This window comes from Colletotrichum orchidophilum (assembly GCF_001831195.1).
Source record: "Colletotrichum orchidophilum strain IMI 309357 chromosome Unknown Scaffold_181.1, whole genome shotgun sequence".
Classification (NCBI taxonomy): Eukaryota; Fungi; Ascomycota; class Sordariomycetes; order Glomerellales; family Glomerellaceae; genus Colletotrichum; species Colletotrichum orchidophilum.
Genome location: NW_019173137.1, coordinates 1 through 25,755, shown reverse-complemented (window position 1 = coordinate 25,755; position 25,755 = coordinate 1). Strand labels below are relative to the sequence as shown.

The 25,755-nt window shown below is 53.7% G+C and overlaps 12 protein-coding genes across 12 annotated transcripts; 5 read left to right on the top strand and 7 right to left on the bottom strand.

The window, feature by feature from the left end:
* Positions 1-70: 70 nt before the first annotated feature.
* On the bottom strand, positions 71-1,174 carry CORC01_13173 (RCC1 domain-containing protein; the record flags this gene model as incomplete). The annotated part of the gene is made up of 1 exon (XM_022624790.1): positions 71-1,174. One exon carries the CDS (start codon positions 1,172-1,174, stop codon positions 71-73), a length of 1,104 nt encoding a protein of 367 aa, XP_022468697.1.
* Positions 1,175-1,700: 526 nt separating this feature from the next.
* Positions 1,701-3,682, top strand: CORC01_13172 (prephenate dehydrogenase; the record flags this gene model as incomplete). Its single annotated transcript, XM_022624789.1, has 4 exons — positions 1,701-1,840; positions 2,276-2,336; positions 2,423-2,534; positions 2,637-3,682. The coding sequence occupies 4 exons, from the start codon at positions 1,701-1,703 to the stop codon at positions 3,680-3,682; spliced, it is 1,359 nt and encodes a 452-aa protein (XP_022468696.1).
* A 262-nt stretch (positions 3,683-3,944) lies between these two features.
* Positions 3,945-5,201, bottom strand: CORC01_13171 (uncharacterized protein; the record flags this gene model as incomplete). The annotated part of the gene is made up of 4 exons (XM_022624788.1): positions 3,945-4,379; positions 4,457-4,795; positions 4,852-5,025; positions 5,073-5,201. The coding sequence occupies 4 exons, from the start codon at positions 5,199-5,201 to the stop codon at positions 3,945-3,947; spliced, it is 1,077 nt and encodes a 358-aa protein (XP_022468695.1).
* A 2,257-nt stretch (positions 5,202-7,458) lies between these two features.
* CORC01_13170 (Mpv17/PMP22 family protein) lies at positions 7,459-8,442 on the top strand (the record flags this gene model as incomplete). Its single annotated transcript, XM_022624787.1, has 3 exons — positions 7,459-7,629; positions 7,736-8,011; positions 8,068-8,442. The coding sequence occupies 3 exons, from the start codon at positions 7,459-7,461 to the stop codon at positions 8,440-8,442; spliced, it is 822 nt and encodes a 273-aa protein (XP_022468694.1).
* A 598-nt stretch (positions 8,443-9,040) lies between these two features.
* Positions 9,041-9,823, bottom strand: CORC01_13169 (EAP30/Vps36 family protein; the record flags this gene model as incomplete). Its single annotated transcript, XM_022624786.1, has 1 exon — positions 9,041-9,823. One exon carries the CDS (start codon positions 9,821-9,823, stop codon positions 9,041-9,043), a length of 783 nt encoding a protein of 260 aa, XP_022468693.1.
* A 520-nt stretch (positions 9,824-10,343) lies between these two features.
* CORC01_13168 (ribosomal protein S9/S16) lies at positions 10,344-11,172 on the top strand (the record flags this gene model as incomplete). The annotated part of the gene is made up of 3 exons (XM_022624785.1): positions 10,344-10,412; positions 10,528-10,599; positions 10,882-11,172. The coding sequence occupies 3 exons, from the start codon at positions 10,344-10,346 to the stop codon at positions 11,170-11,172; spliced, it is 432 nt and encodes a 143-aa protein (XP_022468692.1).
* Positions 11,173-13,690: 2,518 nt separating this feature from the next.
* CORC01_13167 (uncharacterized protein) lies at positions 13,691-14,419 on the bottom strand (the record flags this gene model as incomplete). Its single annotated transcript, XM_022624784.1, has 3 exons — positions 13,691-13,926; positions 14,086-14,248; positions 14,357-14,419. 3 exons carry the CDS (start codon positions 14,417-14,419, stop codon positions 13,691-13,693), a joined length of 462 nt encoding a protein of 153 aa, XP_022468691.1.
* A 3,041-nt stretch (positions 14,420-17,460) lies between these two features.
* CORC01_13166 (CFEM domain-containing protein) lies at positions 17,461-19,262 on the top strand (the record flags this gene model as incomplete). The annotated part of the gene is made up of 8 exons (XM_022624783.1): positions 17,461-17,562; positions 17,618-17,753; positions 17,812-17,993; positions 18,057-18,093; positions 18,147-18,214; positions 18,398-18,657; positions 18,706-18,773; positions 18,835-19,262. 8 exons carry the CDS (start codon positions 17,461-17,463, stop codon positions 19,260-19,262), a joined length of 1,281 nt encoding a protein of 426 aa, XP_022468690.1.
* An 898-nt stretch (positions 19,263-20,160) lies between these two features.
* Positions 20,161-20,307, top strand: CORC01_13165 (uncharacterized protein; the record flags this gene model as incomplete). The annotated part of the gene is made up of 1 exon (XM_022624782.1): positions 20,161-20,307. The coding sequence occupies one exon, from the start codon at positions 20,161-20,163 to the stop codon at positions 20,305-20,307; it is 147 nt and encodes a 48-aa protein (XP_022468689.1).
* A 1,500-nt stretch (positions 20,308-21,807) lies between these two features.
* CORC01_13164 (polysaccharide deacetylase) lies at positions 21,808-22,623 on the bottom strand (the record flags this gene model as incomplete). The annotated part of the gene is made up of 2 exons (XM_022624781.1): positions 21,808-22,492; positions 22,568-22,623. The coding sequence occupies 2 exons, from the start codon at positions 22,621-22,623 to the stop codon at positions 21,808-21,810; spliced, it is 741 nt and encodes a 246-aa protein (XP_022468688.1).
* Positions 22,624-23,216: 593 nt separating this feature from the next.
* CORC01_13163 (uncharacterized protein) lies at positions 23,217-23,462 on the bottom strand (the record flags this gene model as incomplete). The annotated part of the gene is made up of 1 exon (XM_022624780.1): positions 23,217-23,462. One exon carries the CDS (start codon positions 23,460-23,462, stop codon positions 23,217-23,219), a length of 246 nt encoding a protein of 81 aa, XP_022468687.1.
* A 1,247-nt stretch (positions 23,463-24,709) lies between these two features.
* Positions 24,710-25,084, bottom strand: CORC01_13162 (uncharacterized protein; the record flags this gene model as incomplete). Its single annotated transcript, XM_022624779.1, has 1 exon — positions 24,710-25,084. A coding segment is annotated over one exon (375 nt), but the record flags the coding sequence as incomplete, so codon positions are not given.
* Positions 25,085-25,755: the final 671 nt, after the last annotated feature.

The window sequence follows — 25,755 nt, the reverse complement described above, 5'->3', positions numbered from 1 at the left end:
GCTCATGCCGTTGCTTTTGTTCCGAGTTCGAAAAGCCCATAGCGGGCGGGAACATGTTTGAACCATTTGCTCAACCGGTAATGATAGTCACCCAGCTAGTCGCGCAACCCGCGCCGATACCCGCAATCTTAGAACCAGGGGGAATAAATCTCGACGATGCAATGACATTCCACCGTCCCTTGACATCGTTGTTCTCAACTTGCGGCCCGCAGTTGCCGTGTTCTCCCCATCCCCAAGCGAGCACATCGCCCTTTTCCGTGAATGCAATGACGTGTTCGCTGCCGATAGCGATCTTCGATAGCTTGGGCAGGCTCGGCGGTGGGAGCTGTCCATGATCGTCCCTTCCCCATGCCAAGAGCTCGCCATCCTTCTTCAGGACATAGACATTACCCCAGCTCGCACCAACGTCTGCCCACTCCGACACGGAGCCGGGCGAGGAGGACTTGATATTCCATTTATCGGAGCCCAAAACGAGGAGCTTGCCCGAGTCCGGAGCTCCGAATAAACAAGTAAAGTCCTTTCCGCAGACAGCCCTGGCAACTTTGAAATCGACACCATGGATCTTCCTCGGCGAGTGGACGACCGACTCAGGGGTTCCACCTTGGCCTTTACGCACGTTGCCCCAGGCGTAGGCATCGCCGTTGCTCAGGACCGCCACTACGTGACCCATGCACGCCGCCAGGTCCACGATCTCGGTCCCGGCCGGCGGGAACTCCTTGAAGAGGCTGGCGGACGGTGAACGGACCAGGAGCTCTCCGAGGCCCAGCTCGCCCTTTTGTCCGGCACCGAAGCTGTAGATTCTCGTATTCTTGCCCTCGCTGTCCTGACGAACAACAAACGACGCCTCCCAGGTCGCGGCGATCAGTACTGGTGTTGCAGCGTTTGCTTGCTCTTGCTGATCATCCTTGCTAAGCCGGACTCGTTGAAATACCGACTCGTCGGTCTCTGCTGCTGACGTGAGGCCGCAAGCGCCGCTGGTCGCGTCTCCGCTCCACCAGAGCTGTCCTGATTCTGTGAGGAGAAGCGTGTGGTTTCCGCCTGCCGCGATCTTGACCACTGGGGACTCGATGTCCTCTGGGAAGAAGACGGCCTGCTTGGGGACGGATACGTCTTCTTTGTGGCCGATGCCGAGCTGCCCGGATCCGTTTGAGCCAACGGCGAAGAGAACAGACATGCTGAAAGTTTTGCCTTTTACTTGTCGATCTCGGTTTTGGCTTTGATATGCAGCGGCAAAGTGAGCTCTCTCGAAGAGGTAAGGTAAGGTAGGATAGCTTGGTAAGGTAGCTTGGTAGCTTTGGTGGATCCCCGCGAAATATCGTAGTAAGCATGTTCGTCCCCCACCAGTTTCTCGTATGCACCTAACCAGTTTGCTGGAGGGGCCTTTCGGCCAATCATTCCCGCGTCTCCGCCATTCGCGCCGCAAGATCAAAAAGCGGAAACTGAGCCGCCAACTTTTTTTTCACTCACCATTCGCATCACAACACTCTCGCAAGCCGAAACGAGCAGGTCCAGCACAGTCGCGACTTGATTCTCTTGGTTTTGCGCCAGACGACATCGTCTCTTGCAGAGTTTTTCTTGCTGGTGAGGATGTGAGAGGTTTACTTCGAGTAGACCTTTTTTGCAGTCCTCCAACAGAAGCCCATATTCACCTGGGGAAAAAGATCTATAATCTGACAGGGAAAACGCATTCGCACGGCACGATGGCATCTTCTTCGGCTCTCCCCTCACCTCAGGCCGCTGGCGGTATCCCCGCGGGAATGGAAAATTTCGTGGTCGGCCTGATTGGTATGGGAGACATGGGGAAGATGTACGCGCAGAGGCTCTCTGCCGCTGGATGGAAGTGAGTAACTGTTCATTCCCCAGCTGGGCCTCTGCGCTATTCGGTTCTTCTGGTAAGCTTTTCCCCTTTGCTTCCACCACTCTGCTTTTTTACCATCATCTCCCCCATTGGTAATGATGACAAGAGCGCATTTGGCTAGAGTATCGCCCAAGGCATTCCCGGGTAACCATTCTGGCCCCGGGTACCGCCGAGGGCCTTCCATGATGATACACCTAGCTACCTTAAACTTTACCTGTCTGAACCTTCACAACCAATCTGTTCTTTTCTACTACATGCAGTCTCGGACAACAGCGAAGCTAACAAGCTTTTCAGGAACCCGCAATAGCTTCATGCCCTATTATTGCTACACCAATGACAGCCTACGCTGTGCTAGAGAAGGAGGAGGAAAAGCGAAATGTGAAAGAAAGAATAGACTGACCTCCTGGGTGCTGGCAGGATCATGGCGTGTGACCAGGAAGAAAAGTACGAGAGCCTGAAAGAAGAGTTCTCTGGAAATGTATGGGATGCCACTAGACCTGCCCTGCCGCGCGCCTCAGCGTGGGACCCCTCGGTGTTCAACCCGGCTGAGCAGTTTCTTGATAGAGCAATGTACAAATTTGCCGAAATGGCCACTACGTCTCCCGCGCCAGCGACTATATCATCTACAGCGTTGAAGCTGCCGCCATTGACCGCGTGATTGCCCAGTATGGACCATGTATGATACTCCTTCCATTGCCTCTGCCACTTATCTACACCCATGCTCCAAAACCATTCTGCCATGGGATGGTCTCCATTATCTGACAGCTTGCCCGTCTAGCAACCAAGCTCGGCGCCATCGTCGGCGGCCAAACATCATGCAAGGCCCCTGAGATCACGGCCTTTGAGCGGCACCTACCCACCGACGTCGAGATCGTCTCCTGCCACTCCCTCCACGGCCCCAACGTTGACCCGCGGAACCAACCCCTCGTCATAATCGGCCACCGCGCCGGCCCCGTCGCCGTCGCCAAAGTCGAGACCGTCCTTTCTGTCCTCGGCTCCAAGCACGTCCACCTCACCGCCCTCGAGCACGATCGCATCACCGCCGACACCCAGGCCGTGACGCACGCCGCCTTCCTCTCCATGGGAAAAGCCTGGCACGCAAACACCCAGTTCCCCTGGGAGATGTCGCGCTACGTCGGCGGCGTAGAGAACGTCAAAATCAACATTATGCTGCGCATCTACTCGCAGAAATGGCACGTCTACGCCGGCCTCGCGATCCTGAACCCCGAGGCCCGCAAGCAAATCTCCCAGTTCGCCCGTTCCGTCACGGACCTGTACAAGCTCATGCTCGAGGGCAACACCGCGGCCCTCCGCACCCGCGTGCTCGCCGCCAAAGAAAAGGTGTTTGGGCACGACGGCAGCCCCAAATGGGCCGACCGCCCGCTGCTGAACCCGGACCTGCTCGAGCGCTTCTCGCTCGGCCGCAAGGAGGACCAGACGGAGCCGCAGCGCGCCAATAACCACCTGAGCCTGCTGGCCATGGTGGACTGCTGGGCGCAGCTGGGCATCGTGCCGTACGACCACATGATTTGCTCGACGCCGCTGTTCCGTCTGTGGCTCGGCGTCGCGGAGCACCTGTTTCGCAGCCCCGAGCTGCTCGACGATGCGCTGCGGACGGCGGTGGAAGACCACACCTACCGCTCCGACGATCTCGAGTTCACGTTCGCGGCGAGAGGGTGGGCCGAGTGCGTCTCGCTGGGGCACTTTGAGACGTGGAAGAACCGGTTCGAGACGACGCAGCAATTCTTCCAGCCCCGGTTTAAGGATGCTGTGGCTGTGGGCAATGCCATGATGAAGGCTGTGCTGGAGAGCACCAAAGATTGATGACGCGCGCGCGTGTGTGTGAGTGGGGGGGATTGGGATAGAGGTCATGAATACAGTTATGATGGATGATTTGATTGATTGACAGAGCTATGAGACGCTTTTCTTGTCTACTGCCCACCTCTCTACCAGGGTATATGCCATATGGGGGAAGAATACTGATAATTCCTATTCGCAACTGGGGGAATCTTTTTGTGCAATCCAACGCCTCAGCAACCAATGCTACCAGCTACCGCGCCGCTCTTCCCTAAGCCATGTCTGCTTCTCAAACCTGTGTGACCAGGTCCGGCGCATGCATCTCAACGCTCTCTTCCAAGACGGCCACACCCTTTGGAACGTCGAGAGGCGTGGCGGAGAACCTGCCCTGCGCTTTCTCTTGCTCCTCCATCTCTGTAGCGTCGTCGCTGAGCTGGCCGCTGGTGCCAGCCGGGATGCTCATGGTCGAAGCCGTGGTATCTTGCCACGAAGAGTCGTCTGTGTGGGACTCGGAAGGCTTCTCGACTTGGGCGGCGAGGTTCGGGGTCCCCGGAGATCGAGGCAGATGGCCGTGGGGGAGAAGAAGAGAGTACAGCGTCGCTGGTCTTGAGTCGAGAGTTGACGTGCCGGGCATCTTGAGCTGTGAGGCCAAGTGACTCGCCAGCTGTGCGTCGCTGATATATCTGTATGTACCCGACGACGACGCGGAGGATCCGATTGAGGTCTGGGAGAAATATCAGAAATTGCCCACATCACAATGAAACTTATACTCCTCATCGGTGACATGAGAAATATACCCACCCCTGAAGATGATCGAAGACCGATGTTCGCAACCAGTTGAGAGCTGCATACGGGTCTTCGGCGAAATAGGTGGAAGCCGTACCCGGTGGCAGCGGTGGCGGGGATGTTGCCCTCAGCGATACCATCCAGACTGATGTACGCCCGGTCTGCTCCGCCAGGGCGGCAATATGAGCATATCTTGTACTGGCACTCATCCTTCGCCCTGGGAACCCAAGGGGTAGAGACATTGCTCTCTAAGGTGTCATCCAAGTCGTAGGTGCTGGACGAATGCGCGCCGTCGTGTCCTTGGATGGCTGCCGGCTTCTTTCGAAAAGATTCTCGACGAAGAATATCTCCAAGCTGCGGGAGGCATGAATCAGTATGTCTTCAGCTTCTTTTATACTGGGTCAACATACGTGTTTCCGCTGGTTGAAAAGAGTCATGAGCTGGTCGCTCGAGTAGGTGGTGGTGATATCCCTCGGAGGCATCTCCTCGAGAAAGCTGGCGGCGTTCCCCGACCGTTTCTCTGGGCCGCGGTTCCTTGGATGGACTGCCGTAACCAGCTGCTTACCGATGTCGTCAAAGGTGACCTGGAATATCAGTATCATAATCCTACCGCGTTGTTGCGTGACCTAACCTCTTCGCCATTGGAGATGGATTTGCGCAAAATTTCCTCCTGGTCTTGACTGCATCTATACAGCCATCCAAAGTGACCGTAGTTACCACAAGAATCGCATCTGAGGGTGTAGCTGTACACTCGGACCATTGTGACGTGTGTACAGGCGGCGTAGGAGCGCGCCGGGCGATGTGTGGGTTGGGATGCCATAGTGATACTGGGCAACCCAAGACACGACAGGCGAATCGCGAGGAGAGAGCGGCCCGATGACAAGGCTGGGTGCTTAGATGATGCTCCTAGGTGCGGTGGTCATTGAGGTGTCTTAGGAAGTGAACTCGGCTCTGCCCAGTGTTGGGAGTTTGGGAGAGCCATGTGGGTGATTGAACTTGGGAGGAAGGTGCCGGCTACTCCTGCTGGGAAGGAACGCCTGATTCACTCACTTTTCATCCCAGCATTCACCATGAGGTGAACCATGAACAAATGAGCTCAACGTCGTCATGAGAAGGCGCGTATGAGAAGACGCACAAGCTACCTCAAGTTTCCACTACTTCATTACCCATTGTCTCTCAGTTCCCACGGGCCTGTCTTCTTGAAGGTGGCGCTCATTTTGATATCTCACGCGGCCGAATTGTTATTCCTTGCAACATATCACTCTTGCATCATATTCCAGTTGTTGTTATTGGAGGGAAGGAGGGGGAGGGGGCTCCGTCAAAGCTACTGTTCTGTAAGATGGAGCATGTGTAGTAGTCTCGTGCCTTTATTGACAAAGACGTCGAAATGAACACTGATAGATTTGCGCCGCGATTTTCCGTCTCAACAAGCCACTGGCTTTTGGGCAATGCCTCTCACAATTCTAATCAAACAGAAAATATCTGGACCAAGGTCAAAAATTCGCACTACTTTGTGACTTGACGATGGAGTTGTAAGCTTCAATGCTACTTTTTTTCTGGTGCATGCTTGGGGATTAAGCTGTGAAGCATGGGTCGAAGCAATGAGTTTATATTGAACCAGACCCCATCTGACCAGAACACTTAATAAACATTACCATCATATCTTCTCAGATCTTCATTGTGTAAGTCAAATTTGGTGTGCACTCATGGCGACGCCCATTTCAGTCCGTTCATGAACAAACAATATGAACCAGAGGCGCTTCGAATCTTTTGCGAAGCGATGTAGCTAGAACATGGCCATTAGATCTACACCTACATATTTAGGGTCTTAGATGTAAAGTGTTTTTGGACAAGGCAGACGCAACTTGACATCGCTCATCTGATAATGCCCAGCACAGACCAAGGATGTTCTGTCAAACCTTATCTCCAGATGCATTTTGACCAGATTTTGAGCTGCAAGGTGGTTTGCATTCGAACTTCGTGTCGTTCGGATGACCTTCGGGCGGTTCGGAAGGGCATAGCATGAAGGTTTGACATTAAACTAGTTGAAGTGAAGGGACGGTTTTGAGAGGGGTCAAACCAGCACTGCGGAAAGATGATCGGCAGGTGAAGCAGACTTCGACCTCTTCCCACTCGGTAAGGATAAGTAAGGTAGGGTGCATGAGAGGGATGAGCTGGCATGCGAGCGACGTGCGTCTGTCTGTTCAGTGCCGCCCGTCATTCTTCAGGCCGTCCCCTCCTCCAAGGACCAAGGCGAAAAACAGACCTCGGCCATTTCCTGAGGGCAGCCAATGAAACGTCTTTTTGGACACACCCCTGCAGCTCCGTCCAGCTCTAGCCCATCATGCAATATCCCAGTCGTGTTGCGATGGTGGACGAATGAGCATTTCGCAGCAGCGAAGCTCTGGTCCAGCGTCGGCACCACCCCCATCAATTCAGTCAATTCTCCCCTTCCCCCCCAGCCCGAGGCCTGTCCTGTCTGGTCTGCCACACCTTACGGCCCATAGGTGCCTCTAGTGGAAGTCTGCCGCGTCGTATCCGTACGCCCCTAGGGCCCAATTGTGCGTCAACCTCCTCAGCTACCACATCAACAACCCACTCGTCGCTCCCTCTATCACTGCCGCCCAACCTCCCCTCCTAACGACAGCTCAATCTCTCAGGCGCTCACTTCACGTCCTGCGATCTCGAAGAAAATCTGGTACGTTGCCCCGATTTCCTCGTCTTCATCAGAGTTTTTCGTGCTGTTGTGAATTGAGTGTCTCCAACGAGCCAAGCTCCAGTCGCGCGCAATCAACCAATCGCACCTGAGTCGGTCGGCAGAGCGACGCGGTAAACAAACCATTGGCCCCCGGCGGTGCCATTCTGGAGCCGCAATTCAATTGACGAACACCCCCCGGAAAATCCATCGCAAACACCCTCAAAGACGGGCCTCCCAAGCTGATACTCCTCCCTTCACCGCAGTTTCCCCCGCGATTTTCTCGATTACGTTAGCGATACCCCGGAAGCTTTAGCCCACCATGTCGGTCAAGTTCGAGAAGGACACGATAAAGAAGGGTGTCGAGGAGGTTAAGAAGGGCCTCATCGGGGAACCTCTGCCCGGCACCAGCGGCAAGCACCCCATCTCCGAGGCCATCGGCACGGCCATCACCGGCGGCAAGAAAAATGCGGGATCCAAGGGCTATCTTGCGGTTCGTCCTCCAATACTCCTGTTCCACCCGTGACGTGTGTGCGATAGAGTCGCTGCGACATGGTCGGGAACATGCCAGACCAAAATGCTGACGCAGTGCAACCCAGGCCTACATCAAGCAGCTCGAGCAGAACCCTCTGCGCACCAAAATGCTCACTGCTGGTACCCTCGCCGGTGCTCAGGAGCTGATCGCATCCTTCCTCGCCAAGGACCGCAACAAGCATGGCAATTACTTCACCTCCCGCGTACCCAAGATGGCCGCCTACGGCGCCCTCGTCAGCGCGCCCCTTGGCCACTTCCTCATCTGGGCCCTGCAGAAGACCTTTGCTGGCCGCACCAGCTTGCGCGCCAAGATCTTGCAGATTATCGTCAGCAATTTGATTGTAAGTGGGATGACCTTGTGATAGCTATAATGAGCATGCTGACTCGAGTCCCGTAGATTGCGCCCATCCAAAACTCCGTCTACCTCACCGCAATGGCCCTTATTGCCGGAGCCAAGACCTACCACCAGGTCCGCGCGACCGTCAAGGTTGGGTTCTGGAAGGTCATGAAAGTCAGCTGGGTCACCTCCCCGCTGTGCTTGGCCTTCGCCCAGAAGTTCCTTCCTGATCAACTCTGGGTGCCCTTCTTTAACCTGGTTGCGTTCATCATTGGCACCTACATCAACACCATCACCAAGAAGAAGCGTCTCGCCGCCCTGCGCAAGAAGCACTTCGGTGACGGCCGCTCTCCGTCCATGGGAGGCCGCCCCGAGGATTACCCCGGACCAAAGGACTACCCTGGCCCGATGGGAGGCCCTAACCCCCCGTACTAAACGACTCTTCTATGGTGAGATGGTTGAGATGACAGCAAAATAACGCCCAGTTGATGAGAAATCTGTTTACATCTAATACGAAAACGATATCAGTCCTTTGGGGCGGATTTCTGGAGTTGAGGGGCGTGGAGGCAGTGTGAAGATATGCGAGCTGGGAGCAAGCGGCTTGGATGGACCGCAAACGACCGCCGAGTGTCCCTGTACAATTTGCTTGCTTCAAATGTTGCTATCATGTTATATGTCCCATGTGTCGGTAGATAGGTTCAAATGCGCTTGGATTTTAGGTTCAGTATGCTTGGTATTTCTGTCCGAGGCTGATGTCCCCAGGTCTATATGCTGAGTGACACGAGATAAGATTGCTCCAACGGTTCTGGTGATGTCCTGCCATGCTCCGCATCGCCTAGGTGGGTGACGTAGTGAGTCTCGACTGCCCTGTGGGCTTGAGACTTAGTCTTACTCGGGAGCAAGTGCTCGACGCCTTAGCCTGATATTCGACTGTTGAGACTGACTGGCTTGTTGGCGGTCACCACCAGTGTTGCTCATACAGCAACGTCTCGTTTGTCTGTGCCTGATTTCATTCGTTGAGCGATCTGTTGTTTCACTCTCCCGCCGATGCTTCGCCTGTGTCAACCATAAATCCGGGGCTCCAGTATTCCCATTCGGGACACTGCTTGTCAACCCATAACATGCCCTCGCCGAGGAGATCCTCCAAGGCAGTCTGGGCTCGTGCCCTCGGCCATCGAAGATTAACCATCAGCATCGATATGCTAACATATCCCAGCACTTGCACAGCTTCCAGCACGGCACTCTGGTCCGTATTGAGCTCCTTGGGTATACTCCGGATGTACGACTTGCTTCCGACCTTGATGACACTGTACGAGCTCCCTAGCGGCTTCAAGGTACCGACGGCTCTAAGCACGTCGTCCTCCGTCACCTCGCTCGCGCCTTCCATCCGTCCCTTCATGATTCGCTCCCGAACCTCGCGGACGCCAATCAACCCGCCATTCTCGTCGCGCGTCGCGCCGCAGACCTCCACCACGCGCACCGCCAGCTCGAAGTAGAAGTCGTTGACCGACCGGCCGAGCAGCTGCGCCCATATTGACGACGACCCACCCCCGCCCGAGGACGAGGACGAGGACGCGAGCGGATCGACGCCGATGGCGGAACACATGCGGGCGAATTGGGCGCGGAAGGATGGGTTCGAACGAATATCCTTGGCGTGGGTCTGCGCGAACTGCTGAAGGAGGGAGCGGAAGACGGAAAGCTGGGTCTCGAGAGCCTGCGCATTGCTCGTGCGGAGGTTGGAGCCGTGGGATGCATACTGCGCCGAAGTGATGCGGGAGCGGTCGAAGGCCGCGAGGCCGACGCCCTTGCGCGACATTCTTTGCGGTCTTTACTCTGTCGGATCGAGTGTGCAGGGTGAGGAAGGTTGGGCCTCGGTGGGGGTGCGTCACTTCACGGGCGGAAGAGGGTGGAGGTTGCGAATACACTAGAGGGGCGTCAGTGGTCTTGGTGGATGCCATATCGGAGGATACCGAAGCCGATGAGTGACATGCGGTCCCGGCGGTCACTCCGCATCAATCTTGAAAGATGACATAATCTTTTGAGAGACCCCACTAATCCGTTTTTATCCCAGGCTGGGTTCGGCTGTGCTACGGTCCACTCAGCGATTCCACACTCGAGCACAATTCCACATCACGTGCTTCACCCTCCCCACCCGGAGAATCACCGGACGCACCAGCCACTAAACGGTCCCAAACCCCCAGCAGAAAGGGCACAACCCTTACTGAAATCCAACTCGCAAAATTTCGGTCTGAGTCTGTCCCCAAAGCACCATAGACGCCAGCCTCACGATCGCGTTGCGAATTTCTTAACAGTCCCCCCTCCATCCCGCAGCAACCATGTCGTCCACCCAGAGCGTCCAGTGCTTCGGCAAGAAGAGAACCGCCACCGCCGTTGCCCAGTGCAAGGTACGATTCCGATAAATCCTCCCGAAGAAGAGAGCTCCGAAACAGAGATGCGAAGGAGGGGCGACGATGTTGGATAATTGGAACACAGGAAGCTGACTTTTTTTGCGATTCGTAGGCTGGCAAGGGCCTCGTCAAGGTCAACGGCAAGCCCCTCTCGCTTGTCCAGCCTGAGATCCTCCGCTTCAAGGTACGATTATTGTCCCGCGCGAACTCCGTTGAGATTTGGTCGGCAAGAGAAGGAAATTCGGAATAGAACCCTTGGCATTTGGGGGAAGGGTCGAAAAGGGTGAGCGTTGCGACGCTTCGCTGCCTCTACGGACGAGAAGGCTTGTGTGCAACACAGCCCTCGCCCTTTGTTCGCCAATTCGCGAAATCGGTTCGATAAGACGAGCGACCAGGGTCTACACGACGAACAGCATGTTAAAATCCAAGGACCCGAGTGAGAACTAACGTATCTTTCGCACCACAGGTCTACGAGCCCCTCCTTGTTCTCGGCCTTGACAAGTTCGCCAACATCGACATTCGCGTCCGCGTCACCGGTGGTGGTCACACTTCCCAGATCTACGCCATCCGTCAGGCCATTGCCAAGTCTGTCGTTGCCTACTACCAGAAGTTCGTCGACGAGCACTCCAAGAACATGCTCAAGCAGGCCCTCGTCCAGTTCGACCGTACCCTCCTCGTCGCCGACAACCGCCGGTGCGAGCCCAAGAAGTTCGGTGGTAAGGGTGCCCGCTCCAGATTCCAGAAGTCTTACCGTTAAACGGTACGCACCTTTTATTGGTTTCTGGGGTCAAGAGGGGAAGGGGGAGATGCAGCAAAAACCTTGGGAGGAAACGTCGGGTTTCCCGGGTCCGGTCAGCTTTTGGTGTTTCCCGCGAAAAATTTGGCAGTTACTGTTTTACGGGGGAGTCAAACGTGGATCAAAAGATCTGGTTCCGTTTCCTCGCGTCTTTTAAGGAAACAAGACTCGGAAGGGACGGCCAGAGAAAGCTCGATTTGGGAGGAGGTGCGAGCAGCCCTCACCCTCCTGTCCGGTCGATGCAATTGCATGGCATGCCTCGCGGTATCGCTGCTTGGCTTGGTTTGTAAAGGGTCAGGCAGGCAAATGAAACATTGAAACTTCATGACACGGCGTTCTGGGCTCGAGCTATGCGTGTGCCGTGTTTCTATTAATTTCACTTCCTTCTCAGGCTTCTTCTGTTGCTACTTATGGTTGGGAAAATTTACGTCCACGAAAGCATCGGGTAGGTGTAAGACGGCTCATCGCCAATGACATTCAACAATAATCCAATACTTCCATCGTCCCTCCCGATGCTGGTCTTGTCTTCAAGCTGCTACCTCTCAACAAGCCTATGTGCCACACCGATTGGTCCAGTTTTCATGCCATATTCTCGTTCTCAATGACATTGCGAGGTGTCTCGCAAAACCACACATGGCCCCCCTTCACTTCCATGCTATAGGGGTAGAAGGGCGCATTTTGGGAATTATTTATCTACACATCGCGGCTTACTTGCCATTTCTGCCAGACTCGGTCTCGTGATGCCGTCAAAGATCTGCGGTCTGTTCCATTCCACTGGTGGCAGGCTAGTGACAGTGGGCGGCAATTCCGCTCCCAGGTTCAAAGTGAGCATTTGCCTACCCGTCTACTACTTCCTTTCAGGCACGGCTCCGTTTCTGGACGCCTCTCTCCACCGGCCAACTCTGTATTCACCGTTACCGGCGTTTCTGTCAAGCAAGCCCGACAAGGTCGCGGAAGTACTGACAATCAACACAAAAATACAATACATACGATGAATCAAAAGTGCGCAATCGCACAACAAGAGCTATCTAGTTCCGCATCACCAGGATGCAAAAGAGAATGATCAGTGGGAGGCTTGAACTCCCGGCCTTGGCATAACTCAACATTTCTGATGAAATATTAGTACCACGCTCTAACCAACTGAGCTAACCGACCAGCTGCTTGTTGAGTCCTCTGCGCTGCAAGCCCTAGAATGAGGGCATCGTGAGAATGTCCCCGCCGGACAAGGGTAGTCGTGGTTTGCTCGACTCCATCGTTAGAAAAGTTGGCCTCTGATTCATTGAGCGAACCATGTCCTCGTGAGTCGCGACCCAAGGGCAAGGTATTCACAATGTAACTTGCGAGAGGTCATGTAAGTGTTCGGACTTCGAGCGGACCCTAAAACGTTTTTTGGGTTCGCATTCAGTAGTATCGTCGCAACACTGTTGAAGCCTTACTAATCAAGTTTCTACTTCTAAACCATGGCTGTCTTAGTAGCCTGAGTTTCACAATCAACTACGCTTTTCCCAGTCAATCTCACAAGGCATTATGGCGTATATGATACCTTGTACTTCAAGCGATTATCGCTAATGAAAGTGTATCTGACGTAGATCGATGACGCTGTTTTATGATGAGACCTTACGGATACAGCAAGACAGAAAAAATGTCTTTTCATTCATGGCTTCAAAGCCTTTTTCATGCTCTTTGATCATTGGCAACACTGACAACCGCAACCACCCAAGGGGACAACATCCAAGATTGCGCCGGGTGGACCCGCGGACTAAGCCCGCCCGAGCCACACGTACGGAGGAGTACTGCGTCTCATTCACAACGTGGGTCAGCAATGAGGCACCACCAATCACCATTTCGTCCTATTCACACCGACTGCTTCATGACCGCACATTTTAGACCCGCTCATTAGGGCTTGAAACAGCGCACAGCTGCTGCCCTCTCCAAAGTAAGATAAAGGCTCAACTGACCTGCTCCTTCAACAACATCCCAATAGCTCAAAAAGAGCTTATCCCCGATGGCACAATTGGCTAGCGCGTCAGACTGTTAATCTGGAGGTTGGTGGTTCGAGCCCACCTCGGGGAGATGCAGTGGTTAAACTCCGCCTGGGATCATATTATTTTGCCATTTTTGCCCATTTATCGTAAGTTTTACGGTGTAAGTAAGGTACATTAAATAAACTAAGACTATTTGCTTCTTCGTGATCGCTACCTGCCGGCGAACCGAGGTTTGTTCTTTATTTTGCATGACTCTCTCTGGTGTCTTGTGTTTAGGAGAAGAGAAGCGCCGACTTGGCTTTGCAAAACTTGATTTTGGCCTTGGCTACCAGTGTCCAAGTTTTGACTGGGGAAAGGACTATCACGAGACGAGGGCCATTCTCTTTACCATTGACTCGAACAACAGCATGGTCCCGCCTCCTCCGCATCAAGACCTTCGCCACTGGATCCGATTTGGAACGAACCCAACATTCACAAACTTTGGCTCGCATCTTTCAACCAGCTTGAAGTCGTCCTTGAGCAGATAAGTAGCACAGCGCGATCTTGACCTTGTTCTCGGCGAAAAGACGGCCGTGCCCGCAGGCTGTGTGCTCCTCCTTGGTTGGAGGTGACCGACTGGGTGCCGGGCTCTTGTCCCTTTGCTTCCCGCATGCGGAGGAGCCTGTAACCGTCGAACTTGTCTCCATTATGATGGAATTAATGTGACGGAGAGGAACGGCGACAGCTTGGCCTTTGCGGAGGCGGGTGTTGTCAGCGATTGTGTCGTCTGTGGCGACTCGTTGGAGGGAGACCAATATGATACGTGTTAATCCCCAGTAAGGTGCTATACAACCCCGAGGGAAGAAGGAAAGAAAGCATGCTTGCCTGCAGAGACTGGTTCGTAACTGACGTTGGCCATGGGCTTGATGTTGGGCAGTGCAGTCCTTTTTCCAGGCGTCACTCTTCAACACCGTCTCGACCTCCTTGTGGTCCTTGGGGGTATCCTTGAGCCAGTCGATCGCGCCCAATGACCCTTTCTCTGACATCTCGGCACCGGCGATGTGCGTGCGGACCTTTGGAACAGCATAGAATGGACTAGTGGATGATTGGCTGGAGAGGCTGAGGCCATTGCGAGAGGATTTTTACTACTTTGGTTGCGTTGAGGGTGCATCCTGCGGTACCTTAATTGAGAGCCCCTCGGGGTCGCGACTGAGCTTTTTGCCTACGAAGATGCCAGAGAACATGTGAGCAATGATACATAAGAAGACTTCCATAATATTTGCCTCATGCCAATTTAGAAGCGGACAAGTTACCAGGACACTCTTTGATGAGGAGACCTAGCCCTGAATGAAAGAAGAACGCTTTCGCCCGAGCTTCTGACGGGCCTGGTCGAACTTTCTGCTCGGTGAGCGGGAATTTAGCGTACTTCGTGATTGGGCAAGCTGATGTACTACGAGCGATGGTGGGTTAAGGGCATTGTCGGCGTAAATCGCCAGGAAAGAGATGGAGCGGCCGAGGGTTCAGCCTCAATAGTCGGTAAACGCTTCTTTCGACATCTTTCTAAAAGCTAATCGTTACAAGATCGAATCATTCCATCTCTAAGTCGAGGAGATCGGGTATACGTTGACAAACCCCGCGGTGCGCTGCCGCCGCCGAACAGATGAAAGCCTCTCTATATGAGGAATTTCCTGCCACGGCCCGGAGCCAACCCCCATTGGCTCCCACATTGACCAGTAAACAAGCTGAACCCGAGATCGAAGCGGTAAACAACATCCCGGAGTGTCTTGAGCATCTGTCATGTTCGTCTTGAAGCTTAGTAGTAGTGTGCGTCTTTCGGTCAGAACATGAATGCTTCTGGCCGTTTGGCGGCGCAAGAGCGGTCCCAGCAAGGTTCGGACTGACAGACTCAGGGTCTGCAAGGCGATGGGAATTATGGACACTTTTTATGATGCAAGTCAGGAGATCCTTTTCGTTGGATACAAGACAGGATTTAGGTGCAAAATTTCAATGGTTAAATATAGATGACTGTGACTCTATGCTCACGATCTCGAGCCGTTGCCCACCATCTTCAAGCGTGTCTTTCTTCGCTTTCGACCCTTCCGAGCTCTGAAATGACGCCTTTCAAATCATAGATCCCGTTTTTGAAATACCGCCGCAGCTCATATGCAATTGGGGTCTCTCATCACTTGGATCCCCTCATTCTCCAAGCGCGGAGGTACTGAATGCTGCTTGGCTCGCGACTGGATGTCAGGTCCAAGTTTGAACACGAGATTGGCTAAGATCAATCTGAAGCCACGCGCACGAACAGAAAGTTATGCTTCATTGCGTTACCGTTGAGCTATGGCGGCCGCTGAAACTGCTACTTACGGCGGCTCCATCCGCCCAGCCGGCAGTTTCCCGAGACAACGGCCCCGGCAGACCCACTTTCGGTCCGGGCTGAGGCCCGTTCGGTGGCCGGAGAAAAGAGGTTAATAACGGTCAAATTGGGGTTTTTTGCTTCTTTTCATTCGAAATGCATGGATTCTCCACAGATTCATGAATGTCCCCCCAGCGAACCCATGTGTCCTGGTACTTTCAGCTTGCCTCTCGACAGGGATTACATCTCATCGGCGGCCTTGGAGCTTTGCCCAAATGTCCGCACGAGGCCCACACAACGAACCCAGGTGAGAAATACACTTCAAGTTGAAAAGAGCGGTTAGAACGAGACCAAAAGCTCCAGTTTGCACTGCGGAGGGGACCCTCCGCTCGAGTTAGTCGCCTCTCATGGGCTCGATTTCTAGGCGATGTTGATGCTAGTTACGTTGGTAGAACAAAGAAACAGAGGCTGGAAGCTGAAATAATGATGCGTGATAGTGAAGTGCTAGCCCGCCAAGCTTTCTTTGATGAATTTGGTGGCTGTGTGGGGTTTCTGGCTCGCCAGCCGGAGGGGAATGATTTGCTTCGCTCAGGAACACCCGAGAATCTGGAGCTGCGTGGCTGCCTCGCTTGACTGTTTTCTCGGAGGCCCAGCATGAAACGGAAATTCAAAGGCTGGCCTGAGTGTCTAGAGAAGCCACCCCATGTGTTCATTCACATTGAATTTGGTTGTCTTCTAATTGCCAAACGGTACTGGATAACGGCAACAAGAAGAATAACTTACTTTCCCAACGCTTCCTAGGTAGGTTGCACATGTATGTGGAACGGGGAGATCATCCTGCCCCGAAAACTTGGGAATTTTAGCTCTTACAGTAAGACACATCTCCATTGGCATTTTGCATTGTTCATATCGCACCGTGGTTTCACACACTGCAAAAGATATTACTACATGGTATACGGACGTAGCTTGTGGAACAATGTGAGAAGCAAATATTCGAAATCCTGCCCAATCCTGCGATTGTCGTCCGAGCCATTCAATGAAGCGCCGAGACACGGGCCGGGGTAAAAGTACCGATACCACCAAAAAGACAACTCTAATGCATCTTATTCACATGCCAAGGTAGACCAAGACTGCGAACGGCATTTCTTGAGTGAGCAGACATTCCCAACTTGACGCTAACGTCAATGTTGCCCCTGAGCACTTGCACACAGCGTGACAGCCTGTAGCTAGCTCGGCTTTGGGTCTTACTAGCCATGTCGATTTTCCATTCGATATGTCAAAGCTCCCGCCTTAGGAAGTAGCCGTGGCTTCCCCTAGCGGCACCCATTGCGCACGACCATCCAGTCTTGAGCCCAGATATCCTTGCCAGACTCACGATGGTCCCAGACGTGGCGCTCTCTGCTAGTGAGAGAGACAAACCAATATGAGCTGGTGTATATTTACTGAGACGACGAGGTGAGACATTGTAGACACACCTCCCGAAAACGTGATTTCCAGCTTACTGTGATCCAATGCCGGGGCGACTCGGTATCTTGGCGTGTGAGGCACTTAGGTCCGCCCGACTGCCGCGAGCAGGTGCAACGCTCTGATTTCCCAAGAGGAGGGCAGCCGCTTTCTCGAAGGGGCTTTCAAGAACTAGCTAGGAACTAGGTTAGTTCTTTGCTAGCAGGGCGAGGTGACACCCGGCAGCGCGCACCTCCCGTGGTAAGATGTCTACGCCACGACTCTCCTTGCTGTCTTTCTCTCTCCTCATATCCCCACGTTTGTAAAAAACATGGCCAAGACTGCTTCCCTCAGCCCTTCGTCGAAGCTTTGATATTCCGAGCAACCTCTGCGGCTTCGGATTCCCACGACAATCTGCAAAAGGCCCCACCTGGGTACGAGAGGCTTGCAGGATATCATCATCTATTCACAGTCGCTCCTTTCACAATGTCCGCCATTCGTGTCTTCTTCCTTCTCGCTTGCTTTTTGGGCCTGGGAAGCTTCGTCGCCGGGTCGGATCTTTCGTATGAGGGCATCCCAAGTTGCGCCGTAAGCAGAGTTCACTCCGGCCTCCCTTCGCCATGGAACGTGCTGACGGGTGTAGATCAAATGCATCTTCCAGGAGATCGGCCATTCGTCTTGTGCCCTGACGGACCAGCAATGCATGTGCAATGACAACGTCCTGGCGGGATACGTGCAGGTTTGCGTCGAGGCAAACTGCACAGTCATCGAGATGCTCGGTTAGTTACAAAGCCGGATCCCCCGTGAAGAGATCTAAGCTCATCAAAAATTCTACAGCGGCACGAAACCAGTCACTAGCTGCCTGCGGTGTGCCCGTTACCCAGGAGGACTCTTTTATAAAATGGTTCAGGGCACTAATCTTCGCCTTCACAACATTTTTCATCATCGTGCGGATGGTGAACAAGTGTCTGAAGCTTTCATCTTGGGGTTGGGACGATGCAACCATTGTGATCGCTTATGTATGCTACTCAGAATCATCAATTTCCCTCTGCTCTTGATGAACCTCTCTGACCATCGCGAAGGCCGTACTAGTAGCCTTCTTGCCAGCAGGATACTTAGGTAAGACTCGAATTGCGATTCAGGTACAACGTTCACTAATAGTCTTCTCCTAGCTGAAGAGACTGGTGCAGGGAGGGACATCTGGACCTTGAACGAAGACCAGATTACTAATTTTCTTCTGGTAAGGGCGCATCATCGACGCATCTCTGTTTATTTACAGGAAAATGCTGACCAAGGAAAGTTATTTATAATTTACGGCATGCTGTATATGACGTGTCTGGCTTTCATCAAGGCCTCGATCCTCTTTTTATATCTTCGAATCTTTCCCGACGAAACTTTTCGCAAAATACTTTGGTATACACAGCTTTTCAACCTTCTTATCTGGGTTGCTTTTATCACTGGAACCTTCGGCTGTTGCCAGCCTCTGAACTTTTTCTGGCATGGATGGAAAGGAGACATGAAGGGCAAGTGTTTCGATTTGAATGCCTTTGCCATGTCTCATGGCGCGTTGAACGTAGCTTTGGATGCCTGGATGCTTGTCCTGCCCGCAAAACAAGTCTTTTCGTTGAGGATGCAACGCAAGAAGAAGCTGGGTGTGATGCTCATGTTCAGCGTTGGTATATTGTGAGTAAGATGGATGTTTGATGGGAGGATGTTACTGATGATTCAAAGTCTCACCGCAGTGAGTGCATACCGAATTAAAGCACTCCTGATATTTGCGACATCATACAACATCACAGGTAAGTTCGCACTAAGCTAAGAACTCACAACTTCCACACCCAGCTCTGACAGAAACACTAGCCGACTCGTTCCAGAGCTCCATCTGGTCCAATATCGAGCTTTGTGTTGGAATTTTCGTGGCTTGCCTACCGAGCACACGTCAAGCCTGGAGAAAGCTGTTCCCGAAGATTCTCGAAGTCACACACTTGTCTTCGAGATCATCTAGATTATCTAGATCAGCAAAGGGTTCTCATTCTGCGAGTCAAGCCTCACGATCGGCAGCGGACCCCTATGATCGACCACGAGTTGTATCATACGAGGAGTCTTCAATAGCTCATCTTGTCGGAGACTTCAACAACATCGACCTCAACCAACTTAGCGACGCCAGCCCGATGGAGACGGATCCGTCGAAGACGCCAAAGAACCATGTCGAAGTACAGAGCGGGCCTACTACGGGAAGTTCAAGAAGCAGTGATGGAAGCAAGGGTCAGGATACCTGGGATACATGAAGTTCACACAGGGGTGACGGACCGAAAGATAATTGATTACTGGAGGAGGAGGCGGATCATCCGTGTTGGCAGCTCTTTCGGTAGGCTTGCTTGCCTCGTATGCAGGCTACTCTTGTTGCGTTGCCATGAGCTTGTGAGAGAGAGTAACTAGCAAGAACGAGCCACCGTGGCCGGTTGGCAGCATTGCCGAGAGAGTGCAGCATCTATCACGGAGTAGGTACGCGACGCCTCACGCAGTTGGTGGAAATCAACGGGAGGCGAAAGAGTTTCGAAAGATGCAAACATGGTTCAGGATATCCATAGCGACTGTCCCGTATTGTCTTACATGGCGGGGTTTATGTTTTTGTCTTCCTTCAATCTTTTTCGAGAATACAGAAAACCAGTAGTATACCACTGTATATGGCTAGATTTAGTCAGAAACACATTGTAGGCACCAAATCATGCTCTCTCTCATACCAACTAGTTAATGGAGAAAGATGTTGGAACCTGAACAATACCAACCAACAAAGCACATTGCGTCGACGTCCAAGTGATTCTCAACCAATTAAAGGGATCTCTGATGGCCGATCATCTGGAGAAAGTCTGGGCTGACTGCTCGGCCACCGAAGTTCCGAAAATACCTGTGGAAGAGGGGTCGGCGGTTGGTTGCCTTTGCTGATGTTCATCATTGTCCGTTTTTAACGTCTTTCAAAGGCAAGCAACAGGCCCGTCAAAATGGCACAACAGGGAGACACATAGCGCATCCCGTCAGGTCTGTCTCTGCTATGTTGTTCTTACTTCCTCGCCATGATTTAGAGAGAAAAAAAGTCGCTAGCAGTTGGACATAGGACAAGACATCTCTGTCAGGGAGAGAGAGAGAGAGATACAGGCTCTAATCCTCCAGCGCAAAGGCGAGGCGATGAGAAGAAAGGAAGCGAAGAGGCATGGGAGATTGTCAGAAACCCCGAAGATGAGCCACAGACAAATGCTCGAGGCTTCTCCAGCAGTTTCGACCTGCAGCTTGGCTGGGGAAAGTGGTACTTCAGTGCCTTTAGTTGGGAGTTGAATGTTGGGAGGCAGCGGTGTGATCACCAGCTGCACACTGGCCAGGATACGACCGCAGATGGGGAGAAGATGGAGTACGGCAGGAAGTGAGGAGCTTGATGACTTAGAAGTTGATGAAATCCAAGATCCCACTCCAAGATTACTGACTTGGAGGCTATTGATCTACCTATGATACGCCATGCGTCCACTTCTTGCACGAAGCTACGAGACCAAATCAAATGGGGAACTCCCCAGAAAGTGGTCAATATTCAACTCGAAAGCGCAATGACCAAGAACGCGTGATGACTGCTCTCCAAGCATAGGGAACCAAAGCGAACGAAGGAGCAGAGACGGCGAAACTAGCAAACCAACATTTTCACTAGCCAAGCCGCCGGTTCTTCCTCCAGCCTTGGCACCCACGATCTCGCGTAGATTTGGACGACGTGAGCCATGTGTGTGAACGCCCGTGGGATTGCGGTACGTCAGATTCCTTCCAAGCCGCCAGGAACCGCGCATTAGCTCTGCTATGGGTAGGTGGGTTACACCAGAAGCACGGGTTGATGCCGCATTTTCTATAGGGGCAGTTTGTCCCACTACTTCATCTTTCACTTTATCGAGTGTTGTTTCTCTTTCGAGTCTTCATCATCGACCGTTATTGTGCGCTCTCATGGGCCCTTTGAAGACGATGACATGGTGGAGCTGGGAACTGTGCTTGCAGGGACATCTCAAGCATGGATGACACCGGGGTAGAAAAAAGTCAACTCCGCCTTTAAACTTCTGGCGACAACGTCAGCAGAATCCAAAGGCTTGTTCAAACGCTTTCGTCTGTGATCAAACATGTACGCAATATCCTCACTCAGCACTTCCTAACCGCGCCCCTCCGCCGCTGTCCATGCAAAAGTTATTTACCCCCCCCTTGCTGACACTTGGAGGGACTCTTGCAATTCGATCCAGACGGGACTCGAACCCGCAATCTTCTGATGAATTCCGAAAACCCACGGTGTTTTCCGTTATGGAATCGATCGAAGTCAGACGCCCTACCAATTGAGCCACCGGACCGAAGTGAATTGAGATAATTGCTTACTCATCGATGAAAGTGGAACAGCACACGATAGTCTCATAGAGTAAGAAGGCGGGCGAGTTGTGGGGGGTTGTGAGGATGGTGGAGGTGAAGTGTCCCCTGGTGGGGCTGGCCTCACTTACACGGCGTTGGGCTCATTCAACGACGCAGACAACAACAGTTGACGCGCGGAACTCGCGGCCAATACAAACATAGACGCTCTCGAAAACTTCTATGAGAGAATATTAATTTGATGAATGAAACATTGGTATCTCCATGAAATAAGTTGCGCCGTGGGGGTGTGTGTTCCTGGTATATCCACCCGTGTATCTACAGCCGGAGAAAGCAAGCAGTGAAAACCCAATGAGCGCGCCCTTTACAAACCCCTAGTAAGATGCTATTTTTTATGTACCGCTCTATCTCATTCCGCAAGCTTTGCCACATAAGACCCACCGGGACTTTTTAGGCCTTGTACCAGTTCTCGGGTGCGTCGCCGAGGCACTCTCCAACGGTGACGGCGCGGTACCCCTTGGACTTGAGGTTATCAATCATCTTCTGGACGAGGGAGACGACGGTCTGCTCGTGGACGTCGTGCGAGAGGACAATGTAGCTGTTGCCCGCCGCATCAGCGCTGAGCTCGTTGTTGAACTTCTCGGCCGAGATGTGCGTGGTGTCGGGCGTGTCGTTCTCGTAGTCCTTTGTGTCGAGGCTGGTGTCGATGACGTGGTAGCCCAAGCTGGCCATGTCGCTGAGGCAGGCGGCGTCGCAGGACAGGTAGGGCGCGCGCATGTACTTGGAGGCGAAGCCGCCGATGCGGCGGGTGGCGTCCTCGAGCTGCGTCATCTGGGAGATGCGGTCCGCTGAGGAGAGGGTGCTCAGGTCCGCGTGGGAGAAGGTGTGGGAGCCGACGAGGTGGCCCTCGGCCTTCATGCGGCGGATGTTGTCCGGGCCGGGGGTCGCCTCGATATCGCCCCAGTTATGGCCGTTGACGAAGAAGGTGGCCTTGACGTTGTTGGAGGCGAGGGTGTCGAGGAGCTGAGAGGTGTAGGTGAAGGGCCCGTCGTCAAAGGTGAGGGCGACGACGCCGTTCTGGGTGCACTTTGAGATGACCTGGCCAACTGGGGGACCTTGGCGGCGGACGAGAGGGCTGGGAGAGGGGGGGGGGGAGTGATGTTAGTTTCATGTCTGTGTCTGAGGCTATGAAGGGCGAGCGGGAACGTACCTTGCGTTGGTGAGTGTAGCCAGTGCAGCGGCACCAAGAAGAGTAGAGAAGTGCATTGTTGCCGTTGGTTGATGTGCCGGGGAACTCGAGGTGACAGGGAAGGATGAATGTCAGTGAGACTGGGGGTTACTCGGACGTGAGTAGATGTTAAGCTACAAGATCTATCTTGGCTGGGGAAGCTGGATGCAGGATGAAGCAAAGTTGAGAGGTTGGGTAGATGGTGGGAGGGGAAAAGAAGTCTTATATGACCCAAACTTGGGATGTAAAGGAGATAGGTCTGAACAAGGAAAACATGGAACAGTGGACGGTCAGAGTTAAAGATGGGCCCAAGCCAAGAGTTCACGTATACCCATAGCAAGAGTAGAGTCTAAATGAGAGAACCCGCACGGCACAACCTGACGGCGGGGTGGTGAACGGACTGGATGCATGTGGTCAACTTGCCTCATCGTGGGAGCTGGTTTGAGAAAACGGGACGACTGCGGTCAAGACGGTGCCCCATTGCGCCTTCGCACCGCGCAGCACTTGGTTGCCCCTCGTCCTCGCCCTTTTCCTCGACGGGCTGGCCGCTCAGCCCTAGGCCGTCTTGGAGCCTTGGCGGGCACGAGGGATAACACCCGATGAGGCTTCGATACGAACCATGGTATTTTAGTCACGGTGGGCAGGGTAAGTTGGGAGAAGGAGAAAAAGAGAGAGAGAGAGAGAGATGTGCCGTGGGGGGAGGAGGAGGATCCGCGGCGCGTTTTGACGTCAAGAGGCTTAGAGGCATGTAAGCTGACTGGACAGAGGGATCGCCTCTCGCATGAGGGCGAGAAGAGGTCCTGTAGGCAGACGCAGAACAGGGTATTGCAACCAAGAAAAACGGTGACCAGCAAGAAAAAGGGAGGTCGTAAGGCATGTACTTCGGGATGTGGACGGACGGAAAGCTCGAGCGCTGGCGCGAGATGTCATTCTGTCATTCTGTCATGCTCGACCAGGATTCCGTTTAAGAAATGCACCTGTCGCTATCGCCCGAACCGCGGCACAACCAGACGCCGCCATGTCATCCATGTAGCAGAGGAGGGGAACCCCCCCCTTCACCCACAAGGTTGGTTAGGCAGTACGTTCTGGGATGGCTGGAGTGGGTGCGAACGGTGCCAGGCAAAACGGTGGGCTGGTGTGCAAGATGTCGGCGCCCACGACGAGCCAGGGTACAGCCAAAGGTAAACGGGGAGGAGTCAGCCACAGGCGCCGCTCGATACTGTCTCGGGATGGACCTTTGGAGCTTGTCTTGCCTTGGTCGCGAAGCTATTGGGGCGCCGTTGCGGGACAAACGCCGCGCAACTAGTCTTTCGAGGCTGGGGGTTTTCCCCCCCCCATCCAGGAGAAGAAAAGAACGCCAAAATGGACAAAATGTGGTGCGCTTCATCGACGAAAAAAGATCCAGAACGTGTTTCTGATGCTGGAACGAGAGGATTCCCCCTCCAAGACATCCCCTTTCGTCGCAGCACGGGAACCAGGACCTCGTCGCAGAAGAAAGGCTTGTGCTTGCTTGTGCATCTGCAGATGGAGAGCATACGGCGGCCCGAGAGGAAGCGACAAGAGGCAGCAGCAGCAGCAGCAGCAACAACACAGACGGTCGCATTGTGGCGCGGCACTGCTGATGCTGAGGTGATCCGGCAAGAGCAAAGACGGGAGATTTCCCCGAGCAAGGCTCTCTCGCGTTGCTGAATTGCCCATAGGTAGGGCGTCAAGCGTCTCCCGGGTTTCCAGGAATACCAGGCATGGTCCGCGGAGCGTGGAGGCTGGGGATCCGAATGCCTGCCGGCCACTCCACTCTCGCGGATAACCATAGATCGTCCCGCCGATTATCTCGACGTCGCTTCCCAGTAGGGGTCTGCGCTAAGCTAGTTAGATCGTGCTAGTGCAAGTTTGTTTGTCCGTCCGTCTGCCTGGAGCGGAATTCGGAGGGAGCGCTTAGCACAAGCAGCTCACAGTCTCTCGCACACGCGCGCGAGGTTGGCAACGGGAGTGGGCAAAGGAGAAGAAGACGACCCCCTGGCCGGTGTGGTAAGACGACAACCAACGGAGCTGAGTAGCTGGGCAAGAGGGCCCGATGTTCGATCTCTCTCTGTCTCTCTCTCAAAAAGTTGACCTCTCCATGCATCAGGGACGTGTGCCAAGGCCCAACCGCTGACTGCGACTGGCTCGCAGCTGGGTCTCTGGAGTCCCTATCTCAATGGTGATCATCCAAAGTCTCTGGGAACCCGTCGGCCGGGCGTGAAATACGAGGACGTCGTGGAACCGCTGCGATGCAGGAACTGGGGTGGTGGTGGTGGTGGTGGCCGAGTTGTTGCGGGATTGATCACCCGTGGCCCTATGGACGCCGTACTGCGTGACCTTCGGAACCCTGAAATATCGGAATGGCCCCGCGTAAGACGACGATATCTTGGCGACGAGCGCAGTTCCCACCTTCAGAAGTTGTCGTGGTATGACGACGAAGCTTGGCCTGTCGTGGTCGTCCGTCAGCTGCTGCTGCTCGCTACAAAAAGATGAGCAGACAATAAGCCGAGTCTCAGCGGCCCCAGGCCTTCCTTGACAATTTCCTTCTCGTAGCCCCCCCCACCCCTGTCATGATCGGGTCTTTCGGTGCATGGTGGCTTGGCAATTGCGGCGACGGACTCTGTTGAACGGGAACTTGGGCGAGAGAAGAGAAAGCGCTCAATGATGCAGCTGCTGACAGACCGGTCAGAAAAGACCCTTGTCCACACCTGCGCCTGCTCTCAAGGCAGCCGAGTGTTGTTCATGTTGCTCTACTGCTCTATTACTGTAGGCCTATGCAGAGTCCGCTCCGTCGCCACCTAGGCCGACCATCTGTCTGGACTTCATACGTTGAAGCTGTAGAAAGTGAAAAAAATGGCCGGTGCTCAGTGACAGAAGCTGAAACAAGCATAGTGCAGCGCCGCGATTCACGGCGCAACAACGGGACGAACTCGTTTCTGCTGTGCAGGTTGACGAGATCTGGTGCCGAATTGGCTTGACTGGTTGAGCCTGCTTTAGAGTTCGACTCTTGGTTGTCTAGTCAATCTGGTCTTGGAGACAGGCCGGTACACGTGTAGAACAGGAACCATGATGCCGGGACCACCAGCCTGGAATGCCCCATGAGAAGTCTCCGGCGCCGCCTCAACCCGTATCCGACGTGGGACACCCCC